General features: G+C 47.6%; 2 protein-coding genes across 2 annotated transcripts in view; one reads left to right on the top strand and one right to left on the bottom strand.

Moving 5' to 3' along the window:
* The window catches only part of ppfia3 (PTPRF interacting protein alpha 3), a 42,460-nt gene extending 31,458 nt beyond the window's left edge, over positions 1-11,002 (top strand). The window contains exons 25-30 of the mRNA XM_056287335.1: positions 82-257; positions 7,232-7,329; positions 9,341-9,516; positions 9,879-9,947; positions 10,089-10,257; positions 10,950-11,002. Of these exons, the coding sequence (XP_056143310.1) occupies positions 82-257; positions 7,232-7,329; positions 9,341-9,516; positions 9,879-9,947; positions 10,089-10,257; positions 10,950-11,002 (741 nt within the window). The remainder of the gene's footprint in view (positions 1-81; positions 258-7,231; positions 7,330-9,340; positions 9,517-9,878; positions 9,948-10,088; positions 10,258-10,949) is intronic.
* Positions 11,003-14,960: 3,958 nt separating this feature from the next.
* Positions 14,961-16,457, bottom strand: LOC130119801 (uncharacterized). The gene has a single exon (XM_056288396.1). The coding sequence runs from the start codon at positions 16,455-16,457 to the stop codon at positions 14,961-14,963; it is 1,497 nt and encodes a 498-aa protein (XP_056144371.1).
* Between the last annotated feature and the right edge of the window lie 10,943 nt (positions 16,458-27,400).

The following is a 27,400-nucleotide window of genomic DNA, read 5'->3' as shown; positions in this document are numbered from 1 at the left end:
AACTACAAACAGTAATGAGTCATTGACTCTCACCACCAGCCGCGAATCAGTGTGTTGATCATCTGTGCCTGTCCCCTTCAGATTCTGGCCTATGGTGATATGAATCATGAGTGGGTGGGCAATGACTGGCTACCTAGCTTGGGTCTGCCACAGTATCGCAGCTATTTCATGGAGTCCTTGGTGGATGCCCGCATGCTAGACCACCTGACTAAGAAAGAGCTGCGAGGACAGCTCAAAATGGTGGACAGCTTCCACAGGTACGACTCACCATCTTTTTTCAGCTGCTCCCCTCAATTCCTCTGCATTTTTGTCTTGCTGACATGGGCATGATTCCCTCATGCTCTCTCCTCACTTCTCATTTTCTTTTTTTATTGATCTTTAAATTTAACAAACACATAAGCACCTCGTGAAAAGCAACAGAAGAAAACCTACAAAGCAAAAATCCCACCCCAAAACCAACAACAGATGCTGCAATGTGTAAAAGTTGTATTGAAAGGAAAAACCAGTAAAATAAACAATAGTTATGATAATAAGTATGAATAGATTTTATGAGAATACAACAGTAAGCAGGTAAACTTTACAAACAGATGGAGCAGTCAGCCACTGCTTTCCAGGGACAGAAAAGTGGGTCAAAGTCTCTGTAGGAAGGAGTGCAAAGGTTTCCAGAGTCTCCAGAATTTGGTCAATTTAATTTTCCAATTTATGGTTGAGATCATGAGTCAGTTTCTCCAGAGGGAGAAGGGCCAATATCTGTGATCATCCTCATCATCGGCGGTCACTCAAAGTGAGTATGACTGTCCTCTCCATTGGGTTGTCTACTTGTGGGTCTTCAGATGTCTGTAGAGGCCGATACACTATCCGCATACTTTGGTGCAGTGTGAACAGGGGAAAGTGGTGGTGGTTGAGCTATTTTCTCTCTCTCCTTGTGGTGCTGTCGGGTTTTCTCTTCGGCACAGTGGAGTTCCATTTCATTACGTGCAGCTCCGTCCTGCACCGATTTCTTCCAGGAGTGCAATTTGCTACCAGTTGCTCAATGGGATGTTGAATTTCTTCAGACTGGGGCATCCAGGTGGCGTGGCGGTCTATTCCATTGCCTTCCAACATAGTGCTCGCCGGTTTGATTTCCCATGTTAACCTCCAGCTTGTTCGGGTGTCCCTACAGACACAGTTGCCACATCCCTACAGACACATACCCACATCTGGCTGCCCACGGAAGCCGGATGTGGGTATGTGTCCTGGTCGCTGCACTAGCACCTCCTCTGGTCGGTCGGCGCCTGTTGGGGTGGAGTGGTGGGGTGAACTGGGGGGCAATAGCGTGATCCTCCCACGCGCTACGTCCCCCTGGCGAAACTCCTCACTGTCATGTGAAAAGAAGCAGCTGGTGACTCCATATGTATCAGGGGAGTCATGTGGTAGTCTGAAGCCCTCCCCGGATGGGCAGAGGGGGTGAGACAGAGATCGGGATGGCTCGGAGGAGTTTGCTAATTGGCCGAATACAATTGGGGCGGGAAAAAAAAGGGGGGGGGGTCTAAAAAAATCTTCACACTGGTCTTGATATTGTCTTTGAAAAGTTTATTTTGCCCACCGGGAGCTTGCTGATCTTCCTTCAGCTGGGAGTACAGGATCTGTTTGGGGAGATGTGTGTTGGACATGCGGATGACATGGCCCGTCCATTGGAGTTGGTGCTGCATTATTGTGGTGGTGATGCTAGTCATGTTGGTTTCTTCCAGAATGCTGATATTGGTGCGTCTGTCTTTCCAGCTGATCCTCAGGATATTATGTAAGGATCTTTGGTGGTATTGTTCCAGGGCTCTCAGGTGCCTGCTCTAGGTGGTCCATGACTCTGTGCCATACAGCAGGGTAGGCAGAACAACAGCTCTGTAGACCAGGAGTTTTGTTTGGGCCTTTAGGTCTTGGTCTTCAAAGACTCTTTTCCCGGGTCTGGCGTAAGCGCCACTGGCACAACTCAGGCAATGGTTGACTTCAGAGTCGTCAGCTTTTGAGTAGAGAAGGCTGCCAAGGTATGTCTGTATGCCTTGGCAAAGGCATTGAATGTCCTGGAGGTCATCTGCAGAGTGTGCTGTGATGGTGTTGTTGTCTGGATATTGAAGCTTCATGATGGCGGTGTTGCAGACTTTGCACTTGGCCTTGAACCTAATAACGTTGAAGAGCCTGCCGTCAGTTGTGTATAGGATTGAGATCCCCTATGGCAGCTCTTTGCCAATGAGGTGGAGTATGGCAGCAATCAAGATGGCAAACAGGGTGGGTGCAATGATGCATCCCTGTTTGACCCCTGTTTCCACAGTCAAGTGCTCTGACTCAGCTGCTGTTGCTGAGCACTGTGACTAGCACGCCATCATGTAGAAGCCTCAATATTCTGGTGTATTTGTCTGGGCAGCCATATCTTGATAGTATGCCCCAAAGAGTGGCAATCTACTGAGTCAAAGGCCTTTGTGAAGTCTATGAAAGCCATGTACAAAGGCTGCCTTTGTTCATGGCATTTTTTTCTGGAGTTGGCATGCTGTAAATATCATGTCTGCTGCACTTCTGGATGGGCAGAAGCCACACTGAGATTCTGGGAATATGTTTTCAACCAGTGGTAACAGTCAGTTTGCAAGGATGCAAGCGAGGACTTTGCCTGTTTTTGACGGGAGTGAGATGCCCCTGTAGTTTCCACATTCCGCCTTGTCCCCTTTCTTGAATATGGCCACTATTAGAGCATCCCTGAGCTCTGAGGGAAGTTCTTCTTTTTCCCAGACCTTGAGGAGGAGGGCATGGATGTGGTACAGGGGAAGGCCTAGTAGTGCTGAAAAAGCCTCTGGTGTCACCCGAGTCTGCCAGTCGGTGGATTTCCAGAACCTTTTCTGTCCACCAAGAGTTCATAAGCTCCCTCAACCATCTCTTGACATCCGCCTTGGCTCTGGAGTGAGCCACACTTTTAGCCTTATAGGTTACATCATTTTGCCAGGCATGAAAGGCTTTCTTTTTCTTGGAGATGAGCTGTTCTATTGCTATGTCATGCTCATCAAACCAGTCTTGGTGTTTTCTTGACTTGTACCCAAGGGTGGTTTTGCAGGTGTTGAGGATGGTGAATTTGAGCAGATTCCAGTGCTTCTCAATGTCATCAGGCTATTCCTGTTGGAGGATTTCCCCAAGAGAGGCCTGAAGTCACTGCTGGATGGCAGTTTCATTCAGGCTTTCAAGGTTCAGTCTTGGCCGGATCTGCTTCTTTTGAACCGTCCTCTTCCTCTTGAGTTTGATGGACATCGTGAAGCGGATAAGGTGATGATCTGTCCAGTGGTCATCGGCCTCAATCCTGGCCCTCGTGCTGTTCATGTCACGGTGGTCCCTGGTTCGTACAATAACATAGTCAAGGAAATGCCACTGTTTGGAGAGGGGGTGTCTCCAAGGTGCCTTCTTTTCCTATAGTGCCCTCCCAGAGGTGTTGATCCTGGCCAGCCCTGGCGTTGAAGTCTCCTCGGAGAATAAGCTTATCTTCTTTAGAGATTTTTGACAGTTTCTTGTCTAAGCAGGCATAGAAGGTCTCTTTTTCTTCCTCTTCAGAGTCTAAAGAAGAGGCATAGGCACCCACAACAGTTGCTATCTGGTTGTTGGCAAGCACCAGACAGATGGTCATAAGATGCTCACTGATCCCCACAGGAAGTTCAGACAGGTGGCTGATGATCTAGTTCCTGATGGCAAACCCAGCACATTGAATCCCAGGCTCATCAGCAGCTTTTTCCTTTCCAGAAGAAAATGTAGCCGCCCTTCTCCTTCAGTTGTCCTTCGTCTGCCCTTCAGGTTACAGAAAAGGCAGCTATGTCAATCGGCAGTTCTTCAGTTCTCTAGCAATAATCGCAGTTCTCCTCTCTGGTCTGTCACTGGTTGCACTATCCAACAGTGTTTGCACATTCCAGGCTCCAAGTTCATGTTTCTGTGTTTCTGACCACATGTGGTGATCCCTCTGATGCAGTAATCCAGTCAGGAGGTTTGAGGCAGGCTATTTTTAGGGCACCTTTTCTAACCTCTTCCCCAGGTGGGGTGAGCAGAGTGGATCCTAAAGAGGGCTGCTTTGTCGTGGGTGCAGCTACCAAACGGCTCTTTCTACCTCATTCCAAGAGCCCAGCGACTGAATCTAGCACCCACCGCCTGATGTGCCGGATCATGACTAGGGGCTTCCAGATCTCATAATCCTGCCCCAGTTGCCACGTGCTGGTCACCATTTGACTTAATCCATGATGTTAGGGTGGATTCCCTTTATGGAGTATGCCTGTGTGTGACTTTGTTTAACATGGGGAGACCAGTGCACAGACAGCCACCACATGGTGCTTGACAGATCTGGGTCAGGATCCATTGGCATGGAGTCCCAGATGACTGGGGGGCCATTTCTGCTGCAGCCTTCATCTGCCCTCCGAGGCATTTTCATGCTTCCCTAAAGTCAGCCATCATCCTCTGCCTGTTCCACCGTTGAGGTCTTGGTCGGATTACTCTTTGTCAGGGACCTCCCCTTTGACCTTACCACCATGGGTGAGCCTACCAGGAGCATAGCTCCAGACAGCATTGCTCTTGGGATCTCAGGACCACGCAAGTTTCTCCGCCACGACAAGGTGATAATCCACTCAGTGGATTATCACCTTGATATACGGTCAGAATGTGATATCCACATTCTGACTGTAGGGACCTGCGGGGTGGACTACCGCAGAAAGATACACTTTTTAGCCAAAAATAAAAGCATTATTAACAGAGATTTGATGTCTGTACTAAAGAGATTGTCCTTAGTGTGGTTTAACAAATAAAAAGAAGTCATTGTAAATCGTTCACCAGTAACGTCCTGGATCACAGAATGGACTTCCTTCCAAAATGTCTGAATGTGGTTACAAGATCAGAACAGATAGATAAAAGTACTTTACATTTACAGTAGAGTGAGCTGTTGGGGACAGTTTTCTGGAGACAGATAGGTGTGAGTCCTATGGAAGTCCTATGGAAGTCCTGTGGAACATTTTAAAGTTTTGCTCATGAATAGAAGTGAAGTACTTTTCAGGAAAATCCCATTGTAAATCTTGATCCAATCTGCAGAATTAATTGTTAACCCCAGATCACGCTGCCACAGCGGCTTCAGGGAATCATACTCTCAAGAATCAGAGTAGAGTAGTGGAGCATAAATCTGCGAAATCGTGCCTTTGAGAGATTTGGCTGAGACCATAGCATTTTCCAGTTCTGGGAGGTTCAAGTGGATCCTGTCTTTTCTTGAAAGAGACTCTATATAATGATGCATTTGGAGATATTTACAAAAAATCTCTATGGGGAATGTTAAAGTCAGTCCTAATTTGCACAAATGACTAAAGAGTCAGAGATGAATAGGCCTGCAAGATCTAATAGGCCCTTGGAAAGCCACTGCAACAGAAACAATACTCTTAATTTGTGCCGGAAGGTCAGGCTTCAATGCCAGGGGAGACCAAACAGAGATAACAGAGGGGATATTCAAATATTTCTTCACATCCCTCCAGACTAGTAGCGTGTTACAAACAATTATATTATCAAGATAATTTATCTGATCTATATTGCTGATGAAGGGGAGGGATTTAAGCCTTCTGGGATAACATGCTAAAGATTCAAAACCAACCCATAACGAATCCTTCTCATTTTTAAAACAGCTCATCATTTTAAGTTGCACTGACCAATAGCAGAGTTGTAGGTTGGGCAGGGATAAGCTTCCCAGTTCCTTTGGCTTAATAAGTTTAGATAACCCAACTCTCTGGTCAAAGAAAGTCGAATCAGTTCATCTGGACACAACATTTACTGAGAGAGAAACGTTTCATCACTCATCTAAGTGACCTCCTCAGTCTTAACTGACTGTAAGTATCCCCACCCTTATAAACAATACAATGGCATAACGACCAAAAACAATGATCAGTTTCATACGCAAATTGCTCTGAGAATTAACTAGAGTTTCAATGGCAATGTGTACTATTCACAGTGGGGGTGTTGCAACAGTTGAGACATGTATTTTCCAAACATTGCACCTCAGTTCCTTTCAAACCCCAAAACATGCTGTGCAAGAAGTTGGCCCACTCCAAGGATTGGGTCCCCCGGCAACAACAGAGCAATATATTGTATGCTTGTATGATTTGTACACTGGGGACACCAAACAGTCACTGGCCAAGAGGATGGCACAACACAGGAGAGCAAACACATCAGGCCAGGACTCCACAGTCTACACCATCTACAGGCCAGTGGCCACTCTTTTAAAGATGAGAATGTGCACATCCTTGATCGGGAGGAACGCTGATTTGAACGGAGAGTCAAAGAGGCCATCTATGTGAAGATGGAACGACCATCTCTGAATTGGTGGGGGGGGGGGGCTAAGAGCACATCTAGCACCATCTTACAGTGCTGTGATTGCAACTATTCCCCAATCCTCTGTGAATAGTACACATGGCCATTGTAACTCTAGTTAATGCTCACGGCAATTTGCATATGAAACTGATCGTTGGTTTCAGTTGTTATGCAACTATTGTTTATAAGGGTGGGGATACCTACAGTCGGTTGAGACTGAAGAGGTCACTTAGATGAGTGATGAAACGTTTCTCTGTCAATAATCGTGTATCCTTGTAAATGAGATGAGAAATACACTTTGCCTACCCAGTTTCTCTAAGCTTCTGATGTTCTGTATCAGATAATCTACTTTCTTGAAGCAGTGCTATGTCAGGTTTATGTTTTTTCAAGTACGTTAAAATCTTTTTCCTTTTGATTACATGGCCAATCCCTTGGACGTTCCAAGTGGTAAGTTTAAGTGATCCAGACATAGGAGTTATAAAGTTGTAACGCATGTGAATAAAAACAATCGTTTAGAGACAAACTGATTACAATGTAAAAAAAATGGTATAAAAAGAAAACTAACGGTCCAATTGTTCAATGTAATAAAAAAGACTAAAATCCCAAAACTCAAAATTTGCAGCTCACCACTCATTTTCTGATACAGTTTTCTCCGTTGACTCTGTCTTTTGTGCATCTGGCATGGAAAGTATAAAGGTGTTAAAGACATATTGAGGGGGAACTTTGGCTGTTGTGACAGTTTAGCTTGGCAAGTTTATGTTTTCGGGTCCCCCTCAAGACATGAGGGTCAAAGGCATTGGATTGTGTCGTGCTTTCTGAGTACAGGTGAGGGTGGAAATTCGCCCTCAATTAAGCCGATGAACTCCTGACCTTTTGGCTCTTTGACCTTTCCCAGGGTCAGTTTGCATTATGGCATCATGTGCCTGAAGCGTCTGAACTACGATCGCAAAGAGCTGGAGAGGAGGAGAGAGGAGAACGCCCACCAGAACAAAGGTGACTTCGCCTTCCCTCACCTTTTGTCCTCTTTGTCAGCAACCTACATAATCATATGAAGAATAAGAACACAATAGTTATTTTTTTAATCTAAGAAATGTGAAATGTTTCAGGGCATCCGGGTTGCGTGGCAGTCTATTCTGTTGCCTACCAACACGGGGATCGCCGGTTCGAATCCCCGTGTTACCTCCGGCTTGGTCGGGCGTCCCCACATACACAATTGGCCGTGTCTGCAGGTGGGAAGCCGGATGTGGGTATGTGTCCTGGTTGCTGCACTAGTGCCTCCTCTTAGATGGTGTAAGATGGTCGGGGCACCTTTTCGGGGGGGAGGGGGAGCTGGGGGGAATAGTGTGATCCTCCTACATGCTACATCCCCCTGGTGAAACTCCTCACTGTCAGGTGAAAAGAAGCAGCTGGCGACTCCACATGTATCGGAGGAGACGTGGTAGTCTGCAGCCCTCCCCGGATCAGCAGAGGGGGTGGAGCAGCAACCAGGATGGCTCAGAAGAGTGGGGTAATTGGCCAGATTCAATAGGGGAGAAAAAGGGGGGGGGGGGAATCCAAAAAAAAGGAAAGAAATGTCGCATGTTTCAAATGTTAAAAAAATGCTAATTTGATTAAGGCAATCACCTTAACATAAGCATCAAACATTTCATGCAAAACAGATTTACAAATTGATGAACAGCCAAAATCAAGACCAACCTGACTGTAATGGTGTCAACAAAGCAAACATTTCCTTTAAATCCTTACAGGTCTCCCGCATCGCTGGAAGTGGTCCCCGACCGCTCTTGTCTTTTTCAAACCGAGTAGATTTTACACCACAATCCTCCAGTGTAATGTCATATATCAAAATGGATGGGGCAATGATTACATAAATGTCTGCATTCTCAGCTATTAAACTAACCCACATCTCCCACTATCCCACTACTGGAATTAGAAAGACACATGGATGCAATTCCCCCAGTTAGTGAGTTTTGGGCTTGGCTGGTAGCGGAGAAAGACTGCCAGAACATCAGTTGGAGCTCAATTAATGTGACCCGGACTAACAGACGGGAAAAGAGTTTCCTTTGATGTGCTTTATATGAGCCGGTCCTTTTAAAAGAGAGCAAGACTTGTTCCAGCAGCGCAGAATTTGTCTTTTCCTGGAATCATTTTTAACTAGAATAAGCACAAAAGACAGGTGTGTGTGTGCGTGCATGCGCATGCGTGCGTTGAACATATTTACAGAAGAAAAAGCAATGAAGCGGTTTCAAAATTATTTAAAAAATTTCAAATGTTTAAAGATTAGTTCAATTATCCACCAAAGAACACGAACAGCGCTGAGTGGACCTGTATGCTTTTAACTAGGTTTGGCTAGGTTTAGCTCAGTTCAGTGTTGTAGTCGAGTCCCCAGTGTTTGAGTCCAAGTCCGAGTCCCCAAAGAAGAGTCTAAGTCGAGTCCGAGTCAAGTCCCCATTACCTGAGCTGAGTCTGAGTCATCAAGGTTGAGTCTGAGTCAAGTTCCAAGATGGGCTCCAGTGTTCCACTCTGGCACCATAAAAAAGCTGACATACAAATAAAAAAGGTCTACATTAAACAAAAATGACACAGCTGTCACCATTTCAAGGGGAGTTTATTTACTTTGTGACACAATAGCCAAACAAAAAAACGAACAAAAACAAAAAACAGTGTTTATCAATTAACAAGTCTGAGTCTTCATCTACAACTTCCGAGTCCAAATTCAGTCAATGCTCGAATCCAAGTCCAAGTCCGAGTTATCAGTGCTCAAGTCCCAGTCGAGTTGGACTTGAGTCTGAGTCCTGGACCCGAGTACTACAACACTAGCTAGGTTTAGCTAGGTTTAGTTAGGTTTAACTAGGTTTAGTTAGGTTTAGCCAAGTTTAGCTAGGTTTGCCATAGCGAATTGGCTACAGCTGGACCATAAAAGTTGACATCTTGCTATGTTGTCTGCCTTGATGGTATATTGTTTTCAAACCTTATTTCAGTCCATCCCTTTCCCCTTGTGACCCAGATGTGATGGTGTGGTCCAATGAACGCGTGATGTGCTGGGTGCAAACCATCGGCCTGAAAGAGTACGCTGACAACCTTACTGAGAGTGGCGTGCATGGTGCCCTGCTGGCTTTAGACGACACCTTTGACTACACTGACCTGGCCCTGCTACTGCAGATCCCCAATCAGAACACACAGGTAACTAGAAGACTGTCTAGAGCCACCAACAAGAAAGCACCCCCATGATGACAGGTGTCACCCTGCTTTATAGACAATATAGGTCAAAGCTATTTTTGAAGGGTTCGTGCACTTTCTGAATTATGTCTCTACTAAGAAGGGCATTGCATTTTTTTTTAGATTATGTTGTCAATTTATGCAATTTATGAAAAGTTACAGTTCTTACCTGATTCTGTAATGTTAGGGCCTTACTGGTTTAATATCATTCAACCCTGAGATAACCAGTAGTGAATACTAGCATGATATGACAGGCACATCCTGAAAATGACCTGTAGTGTTAAAACTAATCCCGCACCACTACGTAACCTCCATCCCGCCTCTAGGCCCGGCAGCTCCTGGAGCATGAATACAACTCACTCATCTCCATGGGAACTGAGAGACGACCTGATGAGGTCGGTATGCTGATAAACTCACCTTTGAAATGTTCAACGTAAAATGTTAACTAGACTGACTGATAGTTGACCTGAGTAACTCTGTCCATTCACATGCACGTGCACACACACACCTTGTCTATCTATCCCTTTCTCTGCAAGGATGGAACCAAGACGTTCACCCGCTCACCCTCCTGGAGGAAGATGTTTAGGGAGAAGGATCTAAGGGGCGTGACCTCTGACTCTGCCGAGACCCTGCCTGCTAATTTCCGTGCCTCAGCCATTTCCACACCCTCTGTAACCCTGAGAAAAGTTCAGAGTGATGGTGAGTGTGATCTCTGCTTCAGTGTCACCATGGGACCTCTTGACCCCTTATTTTGGTCTCACTTTCATGTTCTCGTTTATTTCACTTTCTTTGAGCCCTGGAGGCTTATCTCAACATTATTATCCCAACATTATTATTGGCATTCTTCACTCACTACAATTTGTTATATCCCGCTATTCCATATGGCATTTCTCCTTTGGACTCACAGCTTTCTTAAGGGTTGAATCAAGCCAAAAAATGGCAACATTAGTCTTCCAGTAGCATACAGAACATGTTCATGTAAGAAACTAAATGCCAAGCCAATTTAACATGCACAGAGCAGTATGTTCCAAGGCTTTTCTTATGGTACCCTGCCATTAGTTTGGCAGAGGACCTTTGCATCCTTTAGCAGTGGATTTGGCCATAACAAGGACCAGATGCCTCTCAGTAAAGAACACAATTATCCTCCATTCTGCCACTTACTAGGAATGCCTTTGTAAGGTTAGTGTTACTAAGATGCTGTGGTTACCGTAACGACTGTCTCCTGCCGTGTGTTTGTGTTGTGTGTGTGTGTGTGTGTGTGTGTGTGTGTGTGTGTGTGTGTGTGTGTGTGTGTGTGTGTGTGTGTGTGTGTGTGTGTGTGTGTGTATGTGTGTGTGTGTGTATGTCTGTGTCTGTGTCTGTGTCTGTGTCTGTGTCTTTCTCCCCGTCTCATACAGCCAACTCTGGCTCACGGGGTGAATCTGCCTCAGTAAGGACATACTCCTGTTGAGAAGCTTAGGTGAGAACCGCCACACTAATTTAATTACATAGTTACTGGGTTGTATTTATGGGGAGACACAGCCATGCTTGCATATGCCATGCACAGACCTATGCTTCTTCAGATAACTTGCACATTTTTGTTTTTTTGTGTGTTTTTTTTTATGGTGGTTTTGAGTTTGGGATTTTAACAGTCTCCCTAAAGTCTTTAGTGGGGAATTCGATGGGTGGGAATTTGTGCAGAGTTGAACTGAGGCCATGGAAGCTGTGACTGTGAAAATCATACTGTTTGTTTCCTCAGAGCGCTGCCTGGATTGGGACAGTAGGACCCTCTCCCTCATCCGCAGAGAAAGAAGCAATGAATATAACCATTTACTTAAATATAAATCTATTGGTTTGACCATTCTGCAATAACAGAAGTAGAGAGGAATGCTCAACGGAACAAAGGGAAAAAATGACATGAAGAATGTATGAATATATCACCAGAATAGATGTTCCCAGCTGTTTTATCTCTCTCTCTCTCTTCCTGTCATTCTGTCCTTGCTCTCTCACTCTCTCTCTCTCTGTCTCTGTCTCTTTCTCTCTCTCGACTGTGTGCTGTAGAGTTAGTCCACTGATGAGACGCTGGTGTCCAGTGTCAGCCATTGTGGCTCTATTGTCGGCATCTGTGGTGCTCTCAGGGGTATCCCCAAGTATCCCCAGTTGGTTGGAGTGGTGTGTGTAGTAAAAACACGTCCCGTCCGGGCCAGCCATTCTCCGTCCAGCCACATTAGAGGGACCCTCCTCGTGGTTTGTCTGTTGACCCCCTGAAAGCTGAGAGGCTCCTGGCTGAGTAATCTCTTTTGAAGGGACCCAATTAAAGAGATCAAAGGCCAATTATAGAGATCAAAGGCCAAGCCACCAAAGTGGACGAGACAAGTGAGTCACACAAAAGGTGTTGTGTTGCCTGCCGTGTGATGTCATTCATTAGCAACTAGGAAGCCATAAAGTTGGGCGTGGGTCGATGTATCGGGCCCTTTCATGGGGGTCAGGTTGCCTCCACCAGCTCCATTTCAAAGTGTTCTCCGTGTGGTCATTTCACGTGTGGCCTGTATTCATCAGCTCAGGTTCTTGGGGTGCTCCTAATGATGCGAACGGGTTCAGAGAGATAAAACAGCGTGCCTGAAGGACACGGGACAGACAGTCGGTCATTTTACCGCACACAAGCCATAACCGAAACCCAGAGCAGTACGGGTGAGAGCTGAGAGACGCGGGGGAGAGAGGGCGAGACCGAGGAAGTCCAGGAAAATGAAATAAAAAAACTAAACCTTTAGCCTCTGTGTTTACGATGCATGTCAAACAAACAGGACGACAATGAACTAAATATTTTGGTGGTGATATGAGGTGTCGTTTAAAAAAAAAAATCTGTACATTAAAACAGAGGGTGGGAGCTTGGGGATCAATTTGTAAAATGTGTGTATTTTTTCAGTTGTATTTTTTTATTTTTTACGATAACTATATTTATTTTTCTTTATGTACGTATTGGATAAATGTATGTACATGTTTGGTTTCTTCTTAATTCTGACTTCCTTTGAACTAGTTTTAAAAGTAAATATGAAACATTGAAAATGGTCATTCAATACGCAACTATATGTGTACATTTTGAGATCAAATTGTGCAATGATATAACAGATTTCCATGATAAAAGTGATAGTAATACAAACTGAAAATATCATCTGAAAAACAAACAATAATGATGATGATGATGATGATGATGACGACAAAGATGATGGTGATGTAAAAGGAAAAAAAAAGAAATAAAGTGATCCTGGTGGATCTGCTTATCATCGCAAACTTTCAGAACTTTTTCTTTTCAAAACGTTTGATTTTGAGATACTTTATTCATCCCCGTGGGGATATTCCTCCTGCATTTAACCCATCCTAGCTGTGTAGCTAGGAGTAGTGGGCAGCCGCCGTGCAGCACCCGGGGACCAACTCCAGTTTATCTTACCCTGCCTTGCTCAGGGGCACAGACAGGAGTATTAGCCCTAATATGCATGTCTTTTTGATGGTGGGGGAAACCGGAGCACCCAGAGAAAACCCACCGCAGACACGGGGAGAACATGCAAACTCCACACAGAAAGGACCTGGGATGACCCCCCCCCCAAGGTTGGACAACCCCGGGGTTCGAATCCAGGACCTTCTTGCTGTGAGGCAACAGCACTAACCACTGGGCCACCATAAACCCATTCCCCAATCTTCTCATGACTTGGAGTGACCTTTATCGACCTTCTACCACAAAATATCAAGGCACAAACTATCTGACACATAATGAGCATATAGACAGTCAATGTCCTCATTGGGTACAAACATGAGAATATGAAAGGAAGATGGAGATAAGAAGATGCTTATTGACAAGGCTTCAGGAGCTGGTGGCCCAGTGGTTATGTCCGTGCCGCCCGGACATGCACATGTCTGCAAGAAATATAAATGTAATGTTTTGCTACAGTGTAGATGAATGGCTCCTGGGGAGAAGACCGCTCACCTGCTGAAAAGAATTGCCCCAAAAATAGACAAAAACCATGAAACTTGTGGCGGTTTACTCCGTTGCCTACCAACACAGGGATCGCCGGTTCGAATCCCCGTGTCGCCTCCGGCTTGGTCGGGCGTCCCTACAGACACAATTGACCATGTCTACTGGTGGGTGGCCGGATGTGGGTATGTGTCCTGGTCGCTGCACTAGCGCCTCCTCTGGTCGGTCGAGGAGCTTGTTCGATGGAGGGGGGCTGAGGGGGATAGCGTGATTCTCCCACGCGCTATGTCCCCCTGGTGAAACTCCTCACTGTCAGGGGAAAAGAAGCGGCTGGTGACTCCACATGTATCGGAGGAGGCATGTGGTAGTCTGCAGCCCTCCCCGGATCGGCAGAGGGGATGGAGCAGCGACCGGGACGGCTCGGAAGAATGGGGTAATTGGCCAGATACAATAGGGGAGAAAAAGGGAGGGGAAAAAATCCTGAAACTACGGGGAAAGAAAATCACACAAGTATGCAGGCAGCTAGAAAGCTGTATATGTTAATGTGTTACAGGTTAGTTTAGTTGTGAGCAGATGACATGAGTACACAAATTGTTTATTACAGTGTTTGGCGGATAAACTGAACAAACCAGCGTCTGAAGAATTCAACTGTTTAGGTGTCATATCATTTACTAAACGAGAGGAGGGGTGGACCACGTTCAGAGAACAGAACCTCGGATCCATGGGCCACGTTTCAGTTGAATTAAATTACGGAAAATGAGATGGACTTCACCAAAGGAATGCAAACTTACAGTCTGGGTGGATTCATGGCAGGTCAGGTGTGCCTGCTGTATCTGCATGCAGCACTGCACTCAGCTATAAACTGGCTCTCATGACAGCCATGCTAATAACCCATATTCTAAACATGGGGGACAGTAAAACAGGCCCTCAGTAGGTGGCGCTCCTTCCTCTCATAACCTGAGCAGATCAGAGCCTGGAATGATCATCTACTATGCACTGTAGTGACCAGCCCATCCATGAAACCATCTTCTATAAATACACACAGATATACATAGCTTTATACATCAAGGTATACTGTTGTAAAATTGTACATGTAAAAAGTAATATATTAATATCAAAGACATACACATGCTTACATACTAATTAAAATAACTTATATTACGTAAAAGTTAATAAGCCATAAAAAAATTGTACTTTTGAAGTAAAATCACTATCTTTGTATAAGACAACTTTCCCTAAGATCTAGTGTTGAGGTCTCCTTGTTATGGGTCATTGTAGGTGGAGGTGGAGGTAGGGATATAAAAGTAGAGAGAAAACCAAATGAATGCAGTCAGGCCAGAAAAAATAACTTCCATCATTTTTGATTAAATGCCACTTAGTCCACCAAGTCAGAATAAACGATCAGATGTCACACTAACTCTGTTCTGTATCAGGAACCCCCCCCCCCCGCCTCCCTTCTTTATGCCACCCCTCCCCACTCCCTTTTCGCTCGGGACAGCAGCACGCAAACACAGGATGAGTCAATGCGGATCCACCTCCAGCCGGTTCGGTTGTTGGTGTCCTTGGTGAGAGCTCGGACGTAGGACTGTTTGGCCTTGCACTTACTCACCCACTGTTTCTTATCCACCCCCACGCAGCTCGCCCCAGCCACCCCCTGCCCCGCTACTGTTACCCCGCTTGCATCTCTTGACCCACGGGACCGTCCCATGTCCCTCCGCTGCTCAGGCCTGCGGCAGCGCGTCTCATAGAAGTATTGCTTGAGCGGTCCCGTTTGAGTCTGGATCTCTGGCAAAATGGTGACCATGCGACCATGGGAGTCAACTGCCGTTTTCTTATCGGTGACCCAAACGCTTTCTGACTCGCACACCGGCCGTTCCCCCCTCCTGGTGTCAGACAGGCGTGAGCGCTTATTCCTTTTGACTGGACGGACGGCGTCGCTGGCTTCTCTGAGGCCATCGCTCCTTTCAATTGCCCTGTCCCCATGCCCCTCGATGTGTCCATCCATGTCCAACAGGTCGTCCTGCTCCTCCCCTTCCACCTCCTCTGGAAGCAACCCAGACTCCAACATAAGGAGGAGAGGGGGCTGCCTTGGGGGTAAAGGGGAGGAGGAGAACAGTACCCGTGGATGTGCGTCCAAAAACATCTCATCCCCTTCCTGCAAAACGTCAATCCTCAGACCCAGACCGAGCCCGGCTTCTATCCTTAAACCATCCTCAAACTGCTCCGGATCTCCCGCATTCCCTGGTGCCTGCTGACTCTCCTCGGCCTTCTTCAACAGGCTCCCTGTTTCCATCTCTGTTAACGTTCTTGGCTGCTCCCTAGGGACTGTAGTCTTCAATCTCCTTTGACCTTGGACACTAGCAGCATGACTGACATCCCCACCGCGGGTTTCTACCTCAGAAACCTGCAGCGATCTGTCGCCATTTCTCTCGGCTCTACCACCCAGAGAGTCATGAGGTTTTTCCTGTGTGGTAAAGTCTGCAAAACCTGTGTCTTTTCCCGTACCATTGCTGACAGGTTTGTAGTCCTCTGGCACAAGATTGTCCTCGGAAACATACTTCTCACTCTTACAGTTCGAGTTCTTGAGTCTCTCTCCTTCTCTGGGTCCATCTATACTGATGTGAGTTAGGTTATCACTGTTTGAGCTGCTACTTGACAGGCGGTTGTTATCAACCTTACTGAGCGTGGTGTGCTGCTTTTGCATGCTGGCATCTTTACCAAGTTCAGGAGCCACGCTGTCGTGCATCTGCGAGGAATTTCCGTGTGAGTTATAGTCCAGAGGAAGCTGAGCAGGAGGTGTGAGGAGGCTGGAAGAGTCATTACGGTCCTTTCTGGAGCTGTCATGGCTTGCGTCATACTCGGTGGGGGCTGTTGCAGCGACGGTTCTGGACACGGGACTTTGAGGGAAGGGCAGGGCCGAGGCGATCACCATGGCAACCAGGGGAAGCCAGTGCATCACTCCCAAGACGTATCAACTGAAGAAAGAAAGAAAGATAGAAAGAAAGAAAGAAAGAAAGAAAGAAAGAAAGAAAGATAGAAAGAAAGAAAGAAAGAAAGAAAGAAAGAAAGAAAGAAAGAAAGAAAGAAAGAAAGAAAGAAAGAAAGAAAGAAAGAAAGAAAGAAAAGAAGAAAGAAAGAAAAGAAGAAAGATAGAAAGAAAGAAAAAAGAACATTATATGAGCAATGCAAATTGTGGCCCATACAGTTTAACTGGCCCCTCAAACAAAAATGAAAATGAGACGTTGTTACTGGTGGTCTGTAGCTTTATTGCCTGGCTGTTTTATTTGCTGAGGTACGGCTTTAAAACCTTGGCAGAAACCTTGGAAAAAATACTGTAGGAAGAAGCAAAAGCAAGGTCGCCCCCTTCCTGCATGTAGAACAACTGAGCGCAGCTACGAACGCGCCGTACGCTGTGGCGTCAAAGACCGGCCTTGAACTGACAACCTGGCATGTATGTATGCAGGTCATACATTTGACTACCTAAGGGAATATATCAAAACAACAGAGCAATACAAAGAAATATTCTCTTTCAACGTTTAAGGAAGGGCTTTCCACGGAAAACAGCGGAACATTTATTGGACAATTGCCAAGCCTACTCTAGTAAACCATGATCTAAACCATACCAGTCACGACCGACCGGAGGACACTCTGGGTTGCAGAAAAAGCTTCAAAAAAAGCGTTAAAGAAGGAGCAAAAATCACCTAAATCAATTGTGTTAATACAACGTGCTTCCTGACACACCGGTTTGTTAATTCTGAAGTAAGAATGTCAAAGGAAAAAAAAGGGACATGACAGGATTGACGGTATCTGTGGCTTGTAAAGTACCTTTCCTCTCATGCTAAGCAGTAAGCTATGGGCGCCGCCTGTCCACGAGGTGTGCGGTGTGACATTCATCACATCCAGCGAGTGGGTGGAGGTTCCCCATAGAGAGGTGGATGCGTGAGAGCAGAGAACGGGTCACTTGGAAAGAGTTAAAAGAGGAGGAATGCTCAGTATGTCAGGGATGTACCCGGGGAGGCTCCTTCACGCTGTCCTCAGGCGGCAGAGACAAAACAGGACGCAAGCGAATAAGTGACAAACAATGGCAGTGAGGCTTGTGCGTCTGTGCGTGTTTCTTTTCGGGGGGGGGGGTTCTGTGTGTAGTTTAAAGGATGAGTGTGTTTGGATGAGCATGTGTGTATCAGTAGGTACATGCCAAAAAGGAAGTGAATGGTGTGTGTGTGTGCGTGTGTGTGTGCGTGTGTGTGTGCGCTCCTACATGTGACTAGTGGCTGAGTGAGAGTGTTACAGAAGGTAACCGCGATGACAGGGCACGCACACAACCCAGCCGCGCCCAGCACACAGCACACGGCAGGGCTGCTGAGGAGGAGGACTGCTGGAGGGGTGACACATCACTTAAGCAGCCACCTCAAGCACTCGAAGTGTGTGCCTGCCTTTTCTGATGATAAATTGCACAAAAGTGCAAAGAGCTTCCTGTTTCCCCCCGTTCGCCCATTGGTTCGGGCTCTGACAGCACACTCAGGCGTGTTTTCTAACGAATACCAATGAAACGTCAAACATGAATCTTGCCGGCCTGCCTTTTTTTACACGCCGACACAGAAAACTGTGCCAAAAACTGTCGATGGCGGCGTGTAATTAAGATGACATTCGTCTCGAGGAGACAAAAGAAAGATAGCTGGCAAGCGGTGCAGAGGAGACGTGGAAAGCTGTGGCAATGAAATCTCATCAATTAACGAAGCCCCTGTTCTCCCTAATGCACCTTTGGTTTTCCTTTGCTAATCTTTAGAGAGTAGACACACACCGGCAGGCAGGCAGACACACACCGGCAGGCAGGCAGACAGACACACACCGGCAGGCAGGCAGGCAGACAGACACCGGCAGGCAGAGGTGGACAAGCCCGGCTTCACAAAGTAAAAGTCCTACCACGTATTTGTCCCACCCATGCACTACACCGGCTGATCTCCGGCCAGGTAATCCCCATGAAATCCCCTCGTTAAGTGAATGGCTAGAACAAATACATGGTAGGACGTTTACTTTCTGAAGCTGGAGTGTCCACCTCTGCCGGCAGGTACACACACACACACACACACACACACACACACACTGGCAGGCAGACACACGCGCCGGCAGGCACGCGCTGAGGCTTGTATCAGCGGCATCTCTACGGCCCAGCGGTAGCACCTCATCACCATGCTCCATTTGCTAAAAGGACACGCGTCATTTCTTCTCCCTGCAAGGCTGGACAAGGACCCCCAACCATCTCCAACCATCTCCTACCGCCTGGGCAAGGCCCAAGCCCTCTTAAAACCACAGTAAACCCGCAGCCCGACTCTTGACGGAAAGCCAAAAGCTCCCAGAATCACCTGCTTCATAAATAAAAATCTACTTAGCGCAGAAAGCCAACATGAACATGTCATGTTTCTGCGAATAATGCCAAAAAAGTGTTGAGACAACCTGAAACCACTGACACTGCTTACACAACCAAAGCAAACCCCCAAATGAGCAATCCAGCACAAACCAATGCATGAACAAACTATACTACAAGGGGACTTAATGGAAATAAAAACTCACAAGACACCACTTGTAATACACATGAAACCACCTTGTACACAGAACCACTAAAGCCTTAACTGCTGTCATAATCAGGAATCAGGGACACGCTGTCATTTCATTTCATGTAGTATACTTGCGCACATGAAATGAAACGAAACACCGTTTCCCCCCAGCCCACAGCAGTGCAACACAAAGACAAACACACATATCCAAAAGCTACCAGAACACATATATCCAAACTAAACAGAAAAATATATATATCACTGTCCAGAGAATGAACGCCAGCCAGGATGACTGCCAGTCTGCATGGGCTAGCAGTTAGCTTAGCCTGCCCCGCTTCCGCATCCTGTCAGCCCGCCCTCGGTGCCACCTCTTCGGGTACAGCTCCAGGCAGGGCCGTGGTCCCTGGGCCCACGGGACGTAGTAGACCAGACTCTCCCAGTCATCAAACGAAGACAAAACTTAGACGCAGACGTGGACAAAGACACTGGTGACGCCGCAGCAAACATGAATTCGCGCCGCCATCTTCCCACAGTGGAAGGGAGAGAACCAGTCAACCAACTCGTGTCTACACTAATGAACAACTTTAACAAAAGACAAGTGATTTGTGAATAAACTTGGCAAACAGCGAGTGGTTTAACGTCTGACTGAGTGCCACCGGTGTAGGCCATGTAGCTTTAACCCGTTCACCGGGTTTGAACGAGAGGGGATTGGAGTTGGATTGTGAGACGGTGGGCTGTTGGCTGTGAGACCTTCTGCAGGAAACAGATGCCACGAAGCAGGTCGACACCTGGCAATAGCTTCTGTGTTATTAGCCTGTTAACGAGCGATCTCCCCGATGTGTGGCTAATGTCAGAGGTGTCCATCTGAGGAAGACATAATGCATCCTGTGTGCAGCCAGACCCGGTCGGCCATGATCCCTAATCTCCGAAGTCGTAAAACCCGGCGAGGATTGGTGCAGAGGGCGTCTGGAACCTACTCAAAGGGAAAACGTTTCACAAAATCCAAGCGCCTCAAGGCCCATCAAGTCATGCCTGGTGCTCAAAAGCTAAGTGTGTCATACTGGAGGGTTCAATGCACACACACACACACACACACACACACACACACACACACACACACACACACACACACACACACACACACATATATATATATAGCGTTTTTTTTCCCGAAACCATCAATGGTGTTGTGAGTGCTCGACTAATGAGGAGCGGAATATCAACACGGATACAGGAAATTAAAATCTTGTTTCCTGTATCCATGTTAATATATATATATATATATATATATATATATATATATATAAAGGCTACTGCATAAAACTGTCACGGTCTAATACAGAGTAGCTGTGACACCTGCTGTGACGCTAACACAAGCAGGTAAATGTTTGTCTTCCCTCTTTCTATTCAGTGTGTGCATCATGCATGTGTGTGTGTGTGTGTGTGTGTGTGTGTGTGTGTGTGTGTGTGTGTGTGTGTGTGTGTGTGTGTGTGTGTGTGTGTGTGTGAGTGTGTGTGTGTGTGAACGGAGCTGGGTAAAAAGCCTTGGCTTGGCCACACATCTGCTCATTTACAGTGCGTTGCTGTCCCACTGAGCAAACAAGGCCATTAATTCCAGGGCTGTGATAGTTTCATTCCGCGCTCTTCCCCCCAGGTGTCTAAACCTCCATTTCTCATTTTCTCTGTTTGCTAAACTCAATCTCTTTACACAATACCGCATCTGTCATGCTCAGACCTACACAAGCTCTGGACTTTAACATACCACATACCACATACCACATACCATGATTTGGCCTCTTCATAAGCAGCCTGCCCAAACGTTTATGGCCAGCGTATTGACACACATAGTGAGCCTTGAAATGACTAAACTACATAAGCGGCTGAAGTGTGGCGCTATTCCCGAGCTCTCTGTAGCCAAATGTTGAGGTAAAAGATGTGCAAAATGGTTTAACACACAGCAGAGATGAGGAATTCTGCATTACTAAACCGGTTTATGGGTTGTTTGCATTGGCGCAGGAGGACTCCAGCCAGAGGACGGTAGACCTGCAGCGGGCCTGGCATTAGCTGGTGTAATCTTAACCTGCTGGTTTCGATTATGGGTCGGTAGCTCTCACCTCAACAGCCAACTGCACACAAAATGAGAGACATGACTGCGGATTGCCAAGGAAAACAACGTGAGACGGGACGATGATCGCCGTGTGGAGACTGGGCTCACACGCAACGACGAGAACCGTTAAGAACCGGAACCAGGGTCCAAAACACGACACGCACAGGTCCGACCGAAACGCGCTTAGTCTGTCCCCATGTGCGGGCCTATTTCTTCGACTCGCGAGCCCCATACCGTTTAGGTGAGATCCGGACCACGCGTCCTCCCAGCTGACACCGCATTGATTTAACAGGTCGGTCGCCAGTTACTCAACTGGTGAAATCCCTCGAGGGGGGGGGGGGGACAAAAAAAACAGACGTTAGCGACGATAATTATTTAAAAAATCTAATCACATTCATTGCAAATGTGTTTTCTTTGAATAGTCTGGGACATGGTGCGGCAAAAACTCCACCCAAAAATAAAACAACTAACAACAACAAAAAAAGCGGGTGAGCTCCGCTCCTGTACAGGGGAGCGGAGTTGTGTGCCGAGCGGCGTCAGGACGCGGCGCGTCCCGGTGAGGTGTCCCGCTGAGGAGGCGCTCCGCGGCAGGCGAGGGACGCTGTTTCCACTGCAGTCATCCTACACGGCCACGTCCTGCTCCGGTAAGTCCAGCCACGGCGGGCTCAACAAGTCTTGCCAAAAGTTCAAACTTGTCCGTCCTCTGTGTGGGACTCAGGCTTGTGGCGAAACAGACGGACGGGACGAGCGGTAGTTTCCCCCCTTTCCCTTTCCCCGATGGACAGAAGTTTACCCGCGCCGGCGAGTCCCATCTGTATGAGCCGAGATGTTCGAGAGCGCTTTGACTCCAGCCGGGATCATGCTGATGGGGAAAAAACGATCTGGCGAACAAAAGGACACGGCAATGCAACAATTCAATGCAAGTATTGGTTCACTGGAGTGTGTGCGTGTGCGTGCGTGTGCGTGTGTGTACCTACATACAGCATGGCTTGCGGGAGAAGTCAGGGTAAGATGTGCGTAACTGTGTCATTTACCTTCAACTTTCTGGAGCCCATACCCCGCCCACACCCCTCCTGCGAAAACAGTTTCATCATTTTGGAGATCTTGGCTGGCGTCCACCCCCGTTGTAGTCGGGGTTTATTGTTGCAGCCTTGCTGAGATTATTAGGCCCTAAACAAGTTGGAGGTAAATGGGGATGACGTGATGGCTGAGACTCCGGTCTGCAAACCGGGGAGCGCAACGTAATCTCCTCTTGAAAAGAAACCGTCTGACAAACGGGGAGTTTTGCGCGGCTCGCTAAATTGGCCGCTAAATTTGCAAAACGAGCTCATCCCTCGTGCCAGATTGTATTTTTATCAATTAAATTTTTTTCTCTCAAAATTAAATAGAAGGGATCGTCCGCACGTACATAAATAGGCGTAGGCTGACAAACCAGCGGCAATGCTGCGGCTCGCTGGTCGGTTTGATTTATCACTTTCCCGTCACAACCTTACCGGAAATTCATGACGAGCTGTTTAAGGCTCAGTTGTGGACACAGGCAGGCAGACAGACAGACAGGGAGACGGGCGAGCAGGCAGGCAGACGGACGGACAGTTCAACGGGTCCTCGCAGCTGTTAAGTAGGTCCAATGCTGTAGGGCCACGCCGGGGCGCACCGCTATTGACCCGAGAACAGCGCGTCCACTGAGGCCCCTGGTCTTGAATGGCCTTGTTGAAAAGGAGAGCCATAAACCGGTAGATGAGCCGAGAGGAGGCCTTTTTGCCTTCGCCCGACTCTTTCACATTCTATCTCTTTCTTCCCCTTTACCAAGTAGTGGTTTCCCATCTCACCGAACCCCCCCCATCCCCGAATGTTTCCAAAGATGAAAGGATAAGGAGAAGAATGGAGACAAAAGAGGGGCAGGGTTATATTACAACCCTGCCCCTGAGAGACTCCTCATGAAAGACTTTTGGGATGGGAGAGATAGCGGCCGGAGAGGAGACAGAGAAAGGGGGGGGCGAATAATGAAAAGGGGGTTTTCAGACCCAAACCGCTAAAACGGGTCGGGTCTGTATGAGGAGGCAGGTAAAGTGCAGCCCCTCGCTTTGAGAGGGAGATATTTAACACTGTCATTACCCCCCCCCCCGTGTAAAGGAGCGTTGATGTATCTGCGCTCCCTGAATGATGCGCAAACACGCACGACCACACGTTGGTTCACTTTCCATGCTCCCTTTGCTTTCACTTGCCCCCACAAGAGGGGCATTAATTATCATCTCGCCAAACCCTGCTTGTAGTGTCTGCAGCCTCTTTACCTTCTCTTTTCCCCACGGTTGTCGGCCTCGCAGCATTCCTTCCTCTCGCCATTTAGTGTCAGTCACTCAAAATCCTCTCAACCCTCACACCATTCTTTTGGGTCCTTCTTTGTCTGAACTTGCCCTGCGCGCACTTAGATATTTCTGCCCCCGGGGTACAGCAGTGAGAGTGGCAGGGAGAGACGAGCTGTCAGGGAAAGCACGGACAGAGGCGACGGTCACGCAAAGACAACGAGAGAGAGAGAGAGAGAGCGAGAGAGAGAGAGAGAGAGAGAGAGAGAGAGAGAGAGAGAGAGAGAGAGAGAGAGAGAGAGAGAGAGAGAGAGAGAGAGAGAGAGAGAGAGAGAGAGAGCAAAACACACACACATGTAAAACCAGTCTCACTCTCCCAGCTTGTCTCTTGCCCTCTTCTTGTCCCCCCCCCCTCTCTCTCTCTCTCTCTCTCTCGCTCTCGCTCTCTTTCTCTCTCTCTGTCACTCTCTCGCTCTCTGTCACACACGCACACGCACACGCACACACACATACATACATACACACACCAGCTTGTCTTAACCCAGGCGATGTAGAGGTTTAAGGACACCCATTCACAGAACAAGTTCTCCCTCATGCTGTCATCATATTATACGTCACCTTAAAAGACACTGTTAAGCCCCAATAATACCAAAATGCCAGTAAAGTTCATTCCTAATGTTTTACACACGATTATGACACTCAACAATATTTTTGGGGGGGATTTATGTGCTAAAAAAACACGATTCAACAGGGCAAAGGTCAAACATAGATGAGGGGAACGTAAATGCATTATAGGCGTCGTGTTTCCAAGACACGCACGGTGGCAACAGAAGATCGTTCAGCTTCTCTTGTATGATTTGCAGGAATTATCCACGGCCCATTTTGACCGTGAAATGTGAAACAGCTCTCGGCTTTAATTGGAAACACATGACGACATGACTAAATAGCCAGAGGTCACTTCGGCAAACGCAAGAGTTCCCCCCGAGGTTAAAAGGGGATATGCGACATGTGCAGCGCAGACGCACACTACACGAAGGGGGCGCCAAAAACAAGATACGAAAAATGTGTGTTGTCAATTGTTTTACTTTTGTCATTCAAAATAGGTACATGTTGTATCATAGACATATTTTTGAAGTTACAGCCAGGTCTACACCAATCACCGGAACAAGACAGGCCACTTCTGCTTCCGGTGTGGGAAGATGGCAGCGCGAATTCACGTTTGTGGCGGCCTCACCCAATACCGTCCAGCAAGTGTCTTTGTCCGCGTCTGCTTTTAGGTTTTGTCTTCGTCTGATGGCTGGGTGAGCTGGCGCTGGATGGGCTGGGAGAGCTTGGTCTTGCTGCGTCCTGTGGGCCCAGGGACCACGGCCCTCCCTAGAGCTCTGACCGAGGAGGTAACACCGAGGGCGGTCTGAAACGGGGGCATGCTAAGCTAACTGCTAGCCCATGCAGACCGGCAGTTCCGACAGTCATCCTGGCTGGCGTTCGTTCCCTTGGACAGTGATTTTGTTGTTGTTGTTGTTGTTTTTAGTTTGGATATATGTGTTAGTTTAGATCTCTCGTCAGAGTTGCATTGTGTATCAGCCCTTGCAGTTAACTGAAAAGTTGCAAGAAACTTAGTTGAATATTGTGATGAGAACTCCAGTGCCCAGCATGCTGTGTACGTAAGAGGAGGGGCACGCAACCATATGTTTTAGCGCGGTTCTGTACTGGGGCATTCTGGGGATTGTCCGGGTCGGGGACTGGAAGCAGATGGCTGAATAAAGCACGTTATTAATCGCGAATCCCTTGCCTGTCGTTTATGCACATGACATGGTGTCAGAAGATCTTCGAATCCACTTACCTCATTAATAGGGAACGGAGTTGGTCCGGTGAGACGAGGAATGGCAACATTTAATCCCCCCGAGGCATTTGATCTCACGCAACCGGCGGCATGGCCGATTTGGATTCAGAGGTTTTCCCGGTTTCGACTAGCAACCAAGCTAAATGCGGAGGATGGTGAGATCCAAGTCAATTCCTTGATATACGCAATGGGGAAAGATGCAGAAGCTGTTTTTAATTCATTTACGTTCGAAGAGGCTTCTCACGCTAACGATGATGACAGGGTGGTCAGTAAACTCAACGAGCATTTCGTACCACGGAGAAATGTCATCCACGAACGTGCATGTTTTCACCAGCGCTCGCAGAGAGCTGGAGAGACTGTCCAGGCCTTTGTGAGGAGTTTATATGAGTTGGCAGAACACTGCGAGTTCGGGGCATTAAAGGAAGTGCATATTCGTGATAGAGTTGTGATCGGAGTTGCTGACCGAGACGTGTCACTGAAGTTGCAGATGGAAGACGAGCTCCCGCTAGGAAAAGCGGTGCAAATGGCCCCCCGTCAGTTCGAACTGGTTAAACAGCAAAATGCGGAAGGAATTACAGCTGAACTGAACGCAGTTAGCAAAGTACAGGGCGCCAATACCAACCGTGACCGCAGTAACGCTAGCAACCACTACAATAAGGGCAACGGAAACGCACAGCGGCCCAAAACAGCCTGCCCCCCATGTAATCGCGTGCACGGGCAGCAGCAGGAATGCCCTGCACGCAACTGGCGTTGCAGGAAATGCGACAAGCTGGGACATTTTGCTGCCGTATGCAAAACAAGAGACGTGAGGGAGGTCGTTTACCGGGATGATGCGTATGAGGGCGAAGCGGAAAGTGAAAGCCGCCCCTACTTCCTCGGTTGCATAGAGGGGATGGATTTTGAGAAAAAGTGGCAAGTGGAGTTACCGATCTGCGGCAAGTTGGTTAATTTTAAAATCGATACGGGGGCGGACATCGCTACCATGTCACAGACTGCATATAGGTCACTGCCTGAACGGCCACAGCTGATTAAAACATCAGTCGACCTGAGAAGCCCAGGGGGAGCACTGCAGTGTGCGGGGAAATTTGTGGCGTGCACGGAGAGACGGGGGAAGATGCACAAAATTGGGATTTTTGTGATAAAAGGGCCAAATGCCAACAATCTATTGGGTCGCAGAGCTGCATGTGAAATGGGCCTAGTTTTTAGAACAGATCAGGTTAGCGAAGATGTTTTCGGGACATTGGATTGCTTAATTGTGAACCTGTCATGATTGAGCTTAAGCCCAATATACAGCCTTATGCCCTCAGCACGCCACGCAGGGTCCCTTTCCCTCTCATGCCAAAGGTGGACGACGAGCTGCAACGCATGCAGTCCTTGGGGATCATCACAGAAGTGACCGAGCCCACAGAGTGGTGCGCACCCATGGTGCCCGTAGTCAAAAAGAACGGCAAGATACGGCTCTATGTGGACCTAAAGCGGTTAAACCAGGCTGTTAAGCGCGAGCGGTTTATGCTTCCCACGCTGGAGGACATTATGCCCAAGTTAGCAGGGGCAGGGGTTTTTACAACGCTAGACGCATCATCTGGCTTCTGGCAAATTCCGCTAGATCCCAGATGTGTAAAACTAACCACTTTCATTACTCCCAGAGGCCGGTTCTGTTTCCAGCAGCTCCCGTTCGGCATCACATCGGCACCGGAGATCTTCCAGAGGGAAATGTGCATTCTGCTGAGAGACCACAAGGGCACGGTCGTCGTCATGGATGACATACTCGTGTACGGCAAGGACCAGGACGAGCACGATAGAAACTTGGAGGCGTTACTGCAGACAATCAAAACATCGGGGCTGAAGCTCAACCGGGAGAAATGCCGCTTCAGCAGGAGTGAGTTGCAATATTTCGGGCACATCATCAGCAAAGACGGCATCAAACCAGATCCAGGCAAGGTGAAGGCCATCTCAGACATGCAGAGCCCGGAGAATGTCCCTCAGGTGAGACAGTGGCTGGGTATGGTATATTATCTGGGGAGGTTTCCACCCGAACTGTCATCAGTGCTACACCCGGTGAGTGAGCTGCTGAAGAAAGACGCAGAGTGG

Source organism: Lampris incognitus, chromosome 10 (genome assembly GCF_029633865.1).
Source record: "Lampris incognitus isolate fLamInc1 chromosome 10, fLamInc1.hap2, whole genome shotgun sequence".
In the NCBI taxonomy this organism is placed as follows: Eukaryota; Metazoa; Chordata; class Actinopteri; order Lampriformes; family Lampridae; genus Lampris; species Lampris incognitus.
This window is presented reverse-complemented; position numbering and strand designations above follow the sequence as displayed.